General features: G+C 35.9%; 2 protein-coding genes across 2 annotated transcripts; one reads left to right on the top strand and one right to left on the bottom strand.

Annotated features, from left to right (window-relative positions):
* The first annotated feature begins 694 nt into the window (after window positions 1-694).
* On the top strand, window positions 695-2,690 carry LOC113277783 (WAT1-related protein At4g30420-like). Its single transcript, XM_026526777.1, has 7 exons — window positions 695-895; window positions 982-1,047; window positions 1,174-1,290; window positions 1,377-1,644; window positions 1,743-1,901; window positions 2,013-2,164; window positions 2,295-2,690. The coding sequence occupies exons 1-7, from the start codon at window positions 714-716 to the stop codon at window positions 2,506-2,508; spliced, it is 1,158 nt and encodes a 385-aa protein (XP_026382562.1). The 5' UTR covers window positions 695-713; the 3' UTR covers window positions 2,509-2,690.
* A 7,017-nt stretch (window positions 2,691-9,707) lies between these two features.
* On the bottom strand, window positions 9,708-11,002 carry LOC113279565 (F-box protein CPR1-like). The gene is made up of 2 exons (XM_026528251.1): window positions 10,846-11,002; window positions 9,708-10,699 (listed from the first exon to the last, which is right to left on the bottom strand). Exons 1-2 carry the CDS (start codon window positions 11,000-11,002, stop codon window positions 9,708-9,710), a joined length of 1,149 nt encoding a protein of 382 aa, XP_026384036.1.
* Window positions 11,003-12,625: the final 1,623 nt, after the last annotated feature.

The raw sequence follows: 12,625 nt of genomic DNA, 5'->3' as shown, positions 1-12,625 counted from the left end.
AAAATCGACCTTTTTATTTCTAGAAATCATTCTGAAATTTACACCCAACTAATTTCTTCTTTTTTGACTTCTAAAAATTAAAAAATTGTTTATGGATATGTATTCAGACACACTATACTTCTACTCGCTATGACAATCCCCGCAGACCCATTTAGTTAATGGTTCCGGGTTATGAAATTACTTCTTTAAATAATCATTTGCATTTCATTATCCCCGCAGGTCATCAATAGAAAGTAGAGGAAATAATTAGGATCAGAATACCACCACATGCAGATGGAAGCACTAACAGTTAGCACCTCCCCTTGAACCAAATGCTTACTCACCGCTGCATATGTACATATGGGATATCCGTTGTGTCCACCACGTATACACTTACGTTTTCAATTTAACTCTTTCTTGAACTTTCCCAGTACAAATCATTTTTGTTTTATAGCAATATAACAGGCTATAGCCAACTCGAAACGAATATAGAAAACCCAATATTCACCTGCCCAACCTCATCATACACATAGACATTACGTGTAGCCGATTCGCATGCACCCACATGCAGTGACACCACACACAATTCCTTTTTAGTTTGGAATTACATGATTGCTGACCAAGGCAATATAGACTTTATGTAAAGCACATCAAAATTGAATCTACTTTTAAACACGTACAGACTTATAGTCCTCTCATCTTCTCTGCAAAAAGAACTAAAAAAGAAAGAAATTATGGGAAGGTGGGAGGATTATAAGCCTGTAATGGCTATGATTGGTTTGCAGTTTACTTATGCAGCTGTAGCACTTTCCAGTAGAAGTGTTCTTTTACAGGGAATGAGTCCTAGAGTTTTTGTTGTTTACAGACAAGCCATAGCTACTCTTGTTCTTGCTCCTATTGCTTATTTTTCTCAAAGGTAAAGCTTTACAGTAAAAAAAATATTTTGTCTCTTTGTCTCTGTACTCTCAAATGTTCATCAAATATGCAAATGACTCCACACAGGAAAAAACCAGGAACTGCTTTAGGAATGAGGAGCTTTAGTTTGATATTTACTGCTTCTCTCATTGGGTAAGCTACTTGGAGATTGACAGCCATGTCAGTCAACGTTTATCAATTACTTGACTGATTCCTAAACTCAAAGCTGGTCATGGAAAGGTGATATATACGAGTGACTATGATTTTCTGATTGTGCAGGGTAACACTAAATCAAAATATTTACTTTGAAGGATTGTATTTGACTTCATCATCCATAGCCAGTGCAATGGGAAACTTACTCCCTGCCATCACCTTTCTGCTAGCAGCATTAATTGGGTAAGTTGATTTCTCTTTATATATCTACATATTGTTGGGAAAAAAAAGTTTGTCTGTTCAAAGTGTTAATCTGACTCTGAAAACAGATTAGAGAAAGTTGATATAAGAAGCTTGAGTACATTGGCAAAGATAGTCGGCACAGTAATATGTGTCAGTGGAGCATTTTGCATAGCATTCATGAAGGGTCCAAAGCTTCTCAATACAGAATTTACTCCTCAACAACAAGATCAGAACTCCATCATTTTTCACTACTTCAACTCCTCTATGACTGTTGGAAGTCCCAATAATTGGATGCTCGGTTGTTTTCTTCTTTTAGGAAGTTGTGTTTGCTGGTCATTTTGGCTCATTTTGCAGGTATTTTAATTTTCTTAGTTGCAGTCTTTCTTCAGAAAATGTCTCTCATTAGTAGATACTAAGTTACTAACTTAATCTTGTTTTACTAATTATTGCAGGTTCCCATGTCTGCAAGTTATCCTAATCACCTTTGTTTATCCGCGTGGATGTGTTTCTTTGCAACCTTGCAATCAGCTGTTGTCACATATTTCTTGGAACCAAATCCTAATTCGTGGCGTTTACATTCGAGTTTTGAACTCATATGTGCTCTCTATTCTGTATGTATCTCAAGAAAACTACGTATGCTTCATATAAAGAAATGTGAAAAAACTTAGGACTACAAAGTTGCACTTATATCTGGCTCACCACATGTATGTTTATGTGTGCAGGGTGTTATAGGTTCTGCATTTTCATTCTTCGTTCAAGCATGGTGCATTTCATTAAGGGGGCCACTTTTTTCTGCAATGTTCAACCCTTTATGTACTGTTATCGTTACAATCTTGGCTTGCTTATTCCTTCATGAAGAGCTGTATACAGGAAGGTAAGTTGATTGATAAATACTTTCTCAAAATCCTGTATTCAATTTGCGGTCATTCAACTCTAATTGCAGTATAACAACACAAGACTAAGTCAGAAAATCTAATGCACATACTGGTGTTTTGGTTCGACAGCTTGGCAGGTGCTATTGCTGTGGTAGCAGGATTGTACATTGTATTATGGGGTAAAGCAAAAGACTTCAAAAAGATGCAAACAACAACCTATTCAAGCAATAATGATGATGATTCAAAGAAAGTAGTCAAAATTGTGATCCCAGAATCATTTGATGAAGAGATTGTTTGCAGAATTGATTTGCAACAACCCCTTCTCCAATCAGAACATGATTAAGGCCGAAAATGTGCAAAAGTTTGTTGCCAAAGGATATCGAAAGCCTTAATGGGCTATATAAAACAAACAATTGTGCGAAGCTAGTACTTACCAATCAATTACTACTGTAAACAATTTAGTACGGAAGTTTTGTCATTCATCCATTTGCAAATAGATAATCGGCAGACAGATGCGGAGACAGATGTGCAAGAGATTACTTAATGATTGTAAACTAATTATTTTATTCTTTTTATTTGTGTTTGCTTTTATGCCAATATTGTAGGTTCTGCATTTTTCTTTCTCGTACATTTCAAAAATAAGCCTAGTTTTATCTACAAACGTTTTTTTGAATAAGAATGTTATATTAAAGAAAAAATATGTACAAAACGGCCAAGGAACAGTTATACAAGAACCATTTTTTGGGACCATGATTTTTTTGTGGGGACCATGATTTTATTTTAGGCAAGACATTATAAGTAATCCTAAGTCACCCCTTATCTAAATATCTTTCTTAATAACGAACTTACCCTTCTTAATTAAATGTGTTAGTTTAATGATTAATTAGTTATTAGTATGATTAGTATGATTAGTATGATTAGTATGATTAGTAATGATTAGTTACCATTAAGAAGTTCTATTACAAAAAATTTAAAAAAAAAATTTGCGAGAAATTTTAAATTTTTTTGCGATTAAGTTCGGTTACCCAAATTTATGACCAAAAACGAACTTAATGATTAGTGATTAGTATGATTAGTAATGATTAGTTACCAGTAAGAAGTTCGGTTACAAAAAATTGAAATTTTTCCTTGCGATCAAACCGAACTCTATATTTGGTGTGACCTTATGAAAAAATTTAAAACTTTTTACGATCAAACTGAACTTAAAGTTCGGTTAAGAAACATTTTTTTGCGACGTAACCGAACTAAAGTTCGGTTGGGAAATGTTTTTTGCAACTAACCGAACTATTAGGGTTCGGTTGGGAAATGTTTTTGCAACTAACTGAACTATTAGGGTTCGGTTGGGAAATATTTTTTGCTACTAACCGAACTATTAGGGTTCAGTTGGGAAATGTTTTTACACATAATTCCATTAGGTTCGGTTAGTTCGATTAGTTCGGTTAGTTCGACAAAGTTTTTCACATAATTCCTAGCCGAACTTCTCTCTGCAACTTCCATTTTCAACTCATTTTGATGGTTAATACTCATTTTTCAATTGAACGAGGAACGTCAAGCAAAGAGAGAAGAAGAAGAGGATAATTTTTTTTTCAAAACTAAAAAATTTCGAATCCCCCCTACTTTTTGTTTTCGATTTTGATTTTGATTTTGGTTAATAGATTCATTTAGATTAGATATATATGATTAGATTTATATAGTTATTAGGTTAGTTTTAATTTAAATTAAAGTAAAGGGTAAATATATACTTACCTAACTTTAGGACACCCCTTATAAGTATAGGAAGGTTGGCCTAATAAGACCATGGTCCCCAAAAAAAAATCATGGTCCCTAAAAAATGGTTCTTATACAAACGTATAGTTATTTGTCCAAGGGTGATGCAAAAAGAAAAAAAACAGAGAGAGAAACTACTCGGGTGGTCTCAAAACATTTTTCAATCACATGGGTCAAAGCCCACTAACATTTAACATTCGAAAATAGGGGTGGGACTTGGGTTGGGTCAACCCACCCAACCCATGCCGAACCCCAACGCCGGGCGAGCATGGACAATATATTTTAAAATTTTGGGCAAGTTTGGGCACAATTTTAATAAACCCCATTAAACTTGGGCAAGCATGGACACAAATATTTCTAACCCGAGGAACCCACCCAATCCGAGGAACCCACCCAACCCGAGAAACTACTATATAATTATATAAACTATTTTTATAGTAAGTAGATATTGAAGAGACATTTGAGGAACTTGAAGAGATGGAAGTAGGTGAAATCAATGCTGGAGTCCAGGGAGGTGATGCTCTTCCTCCATCTTGAAAAGAAGTAAAATGTTTTATCACGAAGATCTTAGCTAAGAATAAACCTTCAATTTGCATTTGCTTAGTTTTTAGTTGTTTATTTTCAATTATGAAACATCATGTCTCCTTTATTAGTAATTAGTATGTAGTTTTTGTTATCGTACGAAACATCATATCTCCCTTATTAGTTTGAATGAATAAAAATGCAAAGAGTTGTTTATCTGAATATTTTGATAATATTTCTTTTAAAACTAACATAGAATATGCTGAGTTGAGTGCTATTGTACACAAAAATTAAAAATGAACACATAATTGGTGGATATTTAACTGAACCCCTTCAATTGTCCACAATTTTTGTGTTGTAAAGTATTAGCATGGATCAACCCGAGGAACCCGGCGAGCCCGAGGAATATAACTTGGACGGGACTTGGGAAGCACCTCCACGGGTTCCATGGAAAATCTGGGCAAAGGATTTCTACCTCGGGTCTGCCTCGGCCAAGCCTTCCAACCCGACCAACCAACCCAAATCCCACCCATATTCAAAAATGTTAGATACACAGTGAAGTGCAGCACTGTGTGAGAGGGTGGTGGGGCCCACTCATGCCCCACCCCTATCTCAATGCAGAGAGGGTGACATTGAAGTCGTTCGATCCCCTCTCGGTGCACATCACAATACTGTTCTTCGATGGGTCTATCATCACTCTTTAACATTTTTTTTTTGATGGGAAATGTTAATATATTAACTTAAGCAATATAATACAGAAGATCTACAATTTCATGTTCATCAAAAATATTAGAATTAATACTTTCTTTTCGCACACGTTGACACAAGTGTGTTGATATGTGGTGAAGTCTTCTGATCCTTGCTTCTTTTGCAACAGAGTCCGCAACAATATTGTATTCCTTGTTTATAAATTTAACTTGAGCTTGAGGAAGGTTATCTAACAAGTAAGTTGCTTCTTTAATAGTATTCTCTGCAACCCATGAAGCTCCTGTATCCTTTTTGGAGATAGAATCCCAAAGGAGTTTACAGTCTGTGACTATACAGACGCTAGAAAGGATATTATTTTTTAGCCACTTTAAAGCATTTACCAGGACTGTAGCTTCCGCATGAAAAGCCGAGGATGCCCAATTAGAGCCTGCTGAAATATGAAGGAAAGCTTCTTGGTCTGCCGAGTATAAAATGAAGACATATCCCATGGAAAGATTTTCTTTTTTAAAGGATGCATCGATGAAAATTATCCAATCCGACCTTAAGTTGTTCCACTCGTGCTTGATAATCTTCGGTTTTCGGATGCCTTGAGATTTGTTCTCTTCTTTGATAATTGAAGACTAGATGAAAGTTTTTATTTGTTGAATTAAATAGGAGGGATCCGGAACTGTTTTCCTGAAAACGACCTCGTATCTATATTTCCAAATGAACCAAATAATGATTGCAATTTGTTCCCTGAATAGGGAGAAATTTTTATCAGTGATCCAATATTCAACCCATTTGCTAATCACATCTGTGTTAACTTGCGAATTGACTGTTTCCAAGGAGCAACCAAACCAAACTGCTCTGGCAAAAGGACATGTTCTAATCAGATGATTTTCCGTTTCCGTTGCTTGGTTATTGCACATTTCACACTCTGGGGAGACCTCTGGGTTATGAGCCACAAGTCTACTCGAGGTTGGTAGATCCTTCTGAATTAATTTCCAAATAAAAAACCTGATCCGAGGCAGAGTCTGTAACTTCCAGAGTTTTTTCCACGGGGATATCAATATCATTCTCGTTATCAGAATTACAAGTAATGAGAAAGTTATATATATTTTTTGCCGAGAAATCTCCGGACTGGTGGTGAACCCATCTTATTCTATCACAATCTTCTATATTTGGGGTAATAGCTAGAATTTTTTGTTTTATGTCCGAAGAGAACAACCCATCTATCTTTTCCTTGTCCCAATAACCTTAATTATTTATAAACTCTTGAACTTTTTGCAGCAAATTATCATCTTTGTCCCTTGGTATATTTATTATGTCCGAGTTGGGGATCCAATTGTCCTCCCGAATGCTCGCAGTAGCTCCATTTTTCACTTTCCAAATATAATTGCCTCTAATGATATCTAGACCTTTTTGGATGCTTGTCCAAATCCATGACAACTCATAGTTTCTTGTAGGCTCGAAAGGATTGGAATTGTAGAAATATTTTGCTTCTAAGAGTTTAACCCATAGCTGTTCTTTTTCCATTATTAATCTGCTAGCTAATTTAGTTAGAAGGGCGATATTGAAATTATGAGGATTTTTTATTCCCAAACCCCCTTGTGTTTTTGGCCTGCACATGCCTTTCCACGCCTTTATATAACCACCTTTTCCTTTTGATCTATCTTTCTTCCACCAAAAGTCTCTCTGGATTTTATCCAATTTATCCAAGGTTTCTTTAGGAAGATCTAGCATCTGCATCTGGTATGTTAGGTACGCTTGAAGGATGGATTGAATTAAGATTGTTCTGCCCGCTTGAGAAAGCAACTTGGACTTCTGATGCAGGGCGGAAGCGTTGAATAAAATAAAAATCTAAAACCACATATTTCCGAGATACCACTCTCAAGGAAAATACTACTTTTCAATTAATCAAAATCTTCTCCTCTAATATCAAAACATGGAGCTCTTTATATATATAACTCCTTATCAATTAATAACAAAATATTTTATTTAATTATTAAAAATACTTACTACCTTATCTAATGGATATTTTCTAAACTAATAAAATACTAAAATAAATACTATTAGATACTTCTAAAAGTTACCTAAATAATAAAAGAGAAAATATCTTAATTAATTAAATATTATTTGCTAAATAATAATAATAAATCAAAGAAAAATAACAATAAACGAGTATATTCACTTTCCCTAAATACTCCACCATTCTCCCCTTCTCAGAAAAAATTCGCCCTCGAATTTTGCCAGTATTAGTTCTTGTATAAATAATTCGTCGATGAAAATATTTATAATCCGTCGACTTAAATAATCTTGGCATAATTGCTATTTGACTCAAAAATATTTGCGCTTTGAAAATGTGAAGTTGATGTCGTTGATCCACCTGACTACATAAAGCTTTTAGAGAGTATGAATCAACATAACTAGAACATAATATGATCTCATCATCAGGATAAATATCATAAATTGGTGGTAGATTCCAATCCACGGCAATATTATTTTTCTCAACCACAGAAAAAGAAAAAATGCCATCAAACCTTGGGATTTCAAGCTTTAATCCGGATTCCAACGAATCTCGTGAATCATGTGCAACTCCTTGAAATCCTTCTTCCTTGTCGCCAAGGAAGTTTTTTTGTTCATCACCGGTCACTTCCTCCACTCGCTGTAGGCTAGGACCATGATGGGGCTCTTGCTGATGATGCATTTCAGCCAATTGGAGGGTGAGCGCCTTAACCTTCCGTTCTAGATCATCTATTACCGCTTGCTCTTTCTCATCGCTGAGAGCGGCTCTTCGAACAACATCATAATTTCTTCCTCGAAACATGATGCAGGAGCGTTGCCTGTCTCTGAACCAACTGATGCAGGGCGGAAGCGTTGAATAAAATAAAAATCTAAAACCACATATTTCCGAGATACCACTCTCAAGGAAAATACTACTTTTCAATTAATCAAAATCTTCTCCTCTAATATCAAAACATGGAGCTCTTTATATATATAACTCCTTATCAATTAATAACAAAATATTTTATTTAATTATTAAAAATACTTACTACCTTATCTAATGGATATTTTCTAAACTAATAAAATACTAAAATAAATACTATTAGATACTTCTAAAAGTTACCTAAATAATAAAAGAGAAAATATCTTAATTAATTAAATATTATTTGCTAAATAATAATAATAAATCAAAGAAAAATAACAATAAACGAGTATATTCACTTTTCCTAAATACTCCACCAACTTCCAACCTTGTAAAGTGTTATAATATTTTTGAAGTAGCGGTTCAAACTTCTCCTTCATGTTTTTATCAAAGAATAGGGTAGTACCTAGATACCTGTCTTTTTTAGTCATCAGCTGGACTTTGAGGATTTTTGCTATTATTTTCCCGTGTTTGGGATGGATTTTGGGGCTAAAGTAGATTCCCGATTTTTGAAGGTTAACCATTTGGCCTGTAATTTCCCCAAATTTAGATAAGATGTCCAACAAATTCTTCGCTTCTCCCAGGTCCGCTTTGGTGAAAGGAAAATAATCATCGGCGAAGAATAAATAGGATATGGTAGGGGCATGTTTATTTATTTGAAGTCCCGATATTTTATTCTCTCTTGTTGCCTTTTCAAGGATCTCCATGCAAATTAAGAAAAGATAAGGGGATAAGGGATCACCTTGTCTTAGACCCCTGGAATTGGAAAATGTTGGGCCTGGGGAACCATTTAGAAGGATAGCAAAGGAGGTGGTGGAGATGCATTGGAATATGAGATTCACCCAGTCCTCACTAAATCCAAATGAGGATAAAGCTTTTTTGATAAAAGGCCACTCGATTCTATCAAAGGCTTTGGAAAGATCGATCTTAAGAGCAAAAAAACCCTTCTTTTTTTTGGAAGTTTTCATGGAATGAATTAGCTCATGAGCTATTATAATGTTGTCTGCAATTTGTCTCCCTGGAAGAAAGGATGATTGGGAGAAATAATCCTTTTCAATAAGGGCTTTAATCTATTAGCTAAGATCTTGGAAATAAGTTTGTAAATCGTGTTGCTGAGACTGATCGGTCTGAAATCCGCTGGGGTTTGAGGTGATGATATTTTTGGGATAAGAATGATAAAAGAATGGTTAAACTCTTGTGTCATAATCCCTGTTCTAAAGAATTCTTGTATAGTGTTTGTAATATCAGTCCCCAAGATCTCCCAATTGGCTTTAAAGAAACCCGATTGAAAACCCTCCGGTCCGGGAGCACCCATGGGTTCATTTTCAAAAGGGTGGACCAACACTAATTACTGCAATTTAACAATCTGCAGTGTTTTTATCCATGGTAACAAAAACAGGTAACCAAACGAAAAGGTAAAAGATGAAGAAAGAAGAGTCTGCAACATAATGTAACTCAAATTCTTAGGAGGACACAAGACCCACAAATTCCACAGCAAATAAGGAAAAAGAAAAAGTGAAACCAGAAGAAAACCCACCAGTCCATCATTCTACACGCTTTGTGTTAGATAACAATATTGAAATTCAATTGATTAGGCATATCTCTTTAACTACGCATACTTGGCGTTCCTAATCCTACCTCTAATCGGTTTCTCCAGATAAGTACCGGAGTTGAGTGAGACTGTGGTCTCCACATAACTCTCTCGATTCATGACCACAGACCACCATTGCAATATCAAGGACCGCCACTGATCTAACTCTTTTAGTTGTTGGATCAAATAATAGTAAATGTTTTCCATCAGTATCTGTTAGAATTACCCCATTGTCAAAACACACTAGCGGCTTCCAAAATGGACTTGGTTGGAAGGGCCATGATAGTTTGGTTGTGGTAAAAATGTTAATCCAAGATTCCTTTACTCCATATTCCTGCATCACCCACACATCCATTCTGACTGGATTCCAAATAAAAGCTACATAAATGCAGTTTCCCCACACTCCCATATTCTTATGAACTTCTCCCGGAAAATCTTGAGGTGGCATAATTTTTTCAGGTAATGGAATATCCGCCATAACCTCATTGTTAATATCAAAACAACAAATAACTTCAAAGGAGGTTTTTTTTTGTGGTTTTGCTTCCCAACCAATGAAGAGATCATTGAAAAACACACCACGAGATCGTCTACTATTGTAGCGAATTACGTAACTGATGGTTCCCTGAATACTACTCCATGAACCTAACTTCATTTTATAAACATCAACATTGGAGCAACCAGGTACATCATCACTTTTCGATATTGCTACGAGTTTGTAATCATCAATGTTGCTATCATAACAAAATCCACAAGCAAACCAGTAATCATTTCGAGGCGTTCGGAATTCCCTAAATTGTCTAGTGAGTGGGTTAAAAATACTAAAATAATTAGTATGCAGAAGTCCCCTTTGATAATGAACTTTATCAGTCCTAAAAACCTTTAAGCAAACTAACCCATTACATGAACCCAAAAAAGAAACAGAACATGTATTATTAGATTCAAATGGGTAATATATCAGAACAGCTCCACGAAATTCAACGGATGGTGGTGGTGTTGATGATGAGGATGATGGGGCTGATGAAATAGAAACATAATCAATACCTACGGAGTAAATCGTAAGGTTCTTACCATGCGAGAAATCACTGAATAAGAGTTTAGGGTTCGTGTTGCTTTGAATAGTGCGATTAATATGATCCTTGATAAAACTAGGTTCAGAAAGTAGATTTTTGAAAAGTTTATATACACACCTCGATACCAAGATGGATTTCGCTGTAACCTCAAAAAGATCTCATCGGGAATCTCTACTTGAAGATTTGACCACGTGACATTGCTTTTGTGCTCAACTTTGGATCTGGTATGGGACGAAATGCCTATTTTTGCAGCAATAGGAATTGAGGGTTTCATTTCGCCCGTGAAAACAGTACAAGGAGCGGAGGGTTCAAGAGGAAAATGGAAAAATTATGCGATCCGAGATTCTGAAGTTAGTGCAAGTAGTGTTAAACTGTTACGCTGCGACCATTTATATACAGTACTCTAGGAACAAACCCGTCTCTAGCCTTGATGGCTTGAAAAACAATACTCATAGAAAATCAAAAGTTTCTTTGATGGTCAAAGTGACTAATGACTAATTTTATTTATCACTAGGACTGGCAAAGCGCAGAGCCAATTAAAATTACTTGTACTGGATCTTCCACTGGTTATATGATTTGTGTCCCGCTGTTTGTTTCGTGTGACTGTAGATACCCTAGAGTACTATGTGAAGCAAAAAGTTTATATTTTATGGAGCAATCTTTACGAAGAAATGGCACAAGACTAAGTAAGAAAATCACGTACTCGTGTTTTGGTTCGATAGATTGGAAGGTGCTATTGCAGTAGTAACAGGATTGTACATTGTAACATGGTGTGATGCAAAAGTGTTAAAGTATGCGGGAATCCAACTCAAAATCAATTGACAATGAGTGGATCGGCCCTTCTATAATATATTTTAAGTTTATTATGCGGAAACTAGTGACGTGGGACTATTATCCTTTCACACCCTCCCTCACGTGTAAGGCTAGTCATTCGGACTAACACGTGGGCCTACGCACGTGTGGGTTATAGGTGTGCAGGTGACATTCAGTAACGGTCCACCCACGTACAGGTCATACGAGTGACCAGTCATTTGGTCACAGGTGCACACGTGACCAGTCATTCGGTCACGGCGGCCACTAATTCGGCCTACATCCCACGTATGGGCCTAACTCTGATACCATGTTAAAATCTGCGGGCATCCAACTCAAAACCAATCGGTAATTAGTGGAGCGGCCCTTCCATATTATATTTTAGTTTCATTATGCGGAAACCAGTGATGTGGGACTATTGTCTTTTCAGAAAAAGACTTCAGTAAGATACAAACAACAACTGACTTAAGAAATAATGACGATGATTATGACGTAAACACCTGATTGTTTATCAGTTTCAGTTTTGAATCTCTTTTTTTCCTGGTATGAAATTGACAGAACCAAAGCTGAAAACTAGACAGTATATGTTGCAAAAATTGCTATGGAAAATCCCTTACCATCAAGTCTACTAATGGTCTTTCACTTCCACCATTGGGTGTTTCTTTTAAGGAAGAGATGAAAGACAAAATTAAAATAAAAAGGGGTTAAAGGAAACCAGATGAATCTCCTATTTACAGGTTTTTAAAAAAAAAGAAATTGAAGCTAGAGTCTTCATTTATTAATAGAAAAAGTGAATTACGATGAGTTGGTTGGAAGCCGAGCTACAAGCTGGGCTCCAACACCTTTCTGAATGACCAGTCCAAATCTATGAAACAAATAGTTGCCTATTCTTACATTGTACTCATGACAAGTTGTGCAATTCCTCGACTTTTTCAAAAAAGCTATCATATCATATCTTTCCCAAGCTTTCCAAGGGTGGTGAAGGCTAAATCATAAAACCCGTAGTCAGGAGCCTTACACTTATCTAAATATTTATTTCACTTTGGTAGGTACGAATGCCGCCACTTATAAAGGGTGAAATGAAAAA

This window comes from Papaver somniferum, chromosome 5 (assembly GCF_003573695.1).
Source record: "Papaver somniferum cultivar HN1 chromosome 5, ASM357369v1, whole genome shotgun sequence".
In the NCBI taxonomy this organism is placed as follows: Eukaryota; Viridiplantae; Streptophyta; class Magnoliopsida; order Ranunculales; family Papaveraceae; genus Papaver; species Papaver somniferum.
The sequence above is the reverse complement of the archived record's forward strand: the minus strand, read 5'-3'. Positions and strand labels throughout refer to the sequence as shown.

Coding starts and splice junctions, on each gene's coding strand:
- LOC113277783 (XM_026526777.1), top strand. CDS start 714: ATGGGAAGGTGGGAGGATTATAAGCCTGTAATGGCTATGATTGGTTTG. Junction 1,291..1,376: donor CTGCTAGCAGCATTAATTGG/GTAAGTTGATTT, acceptor CTCTGAAAACAG/ATTAGAGAAAGTTGATATAA. Junction 2,165..2,294: donor GAAGAGCTGTATACAGGAAG/GTAAGTTGATTG, acceptor TTGGTTCGACAG/CTTGGCAGGTGCTATTGCTG.
- LOC113279565 (XM_026528251.1), bottom strand. CDS start 11,002: ATGAAACCCTCAATTCCTATTGCTGCAAAAATAGGCATTTCGTCCCAT. Junction 10,700..10,845: donor AAATCCATCTTGGTATCGAG/GTGTGTATATAA, acceptor TTTACTCCGTAG/GTATTGATTATGTTTCTATT.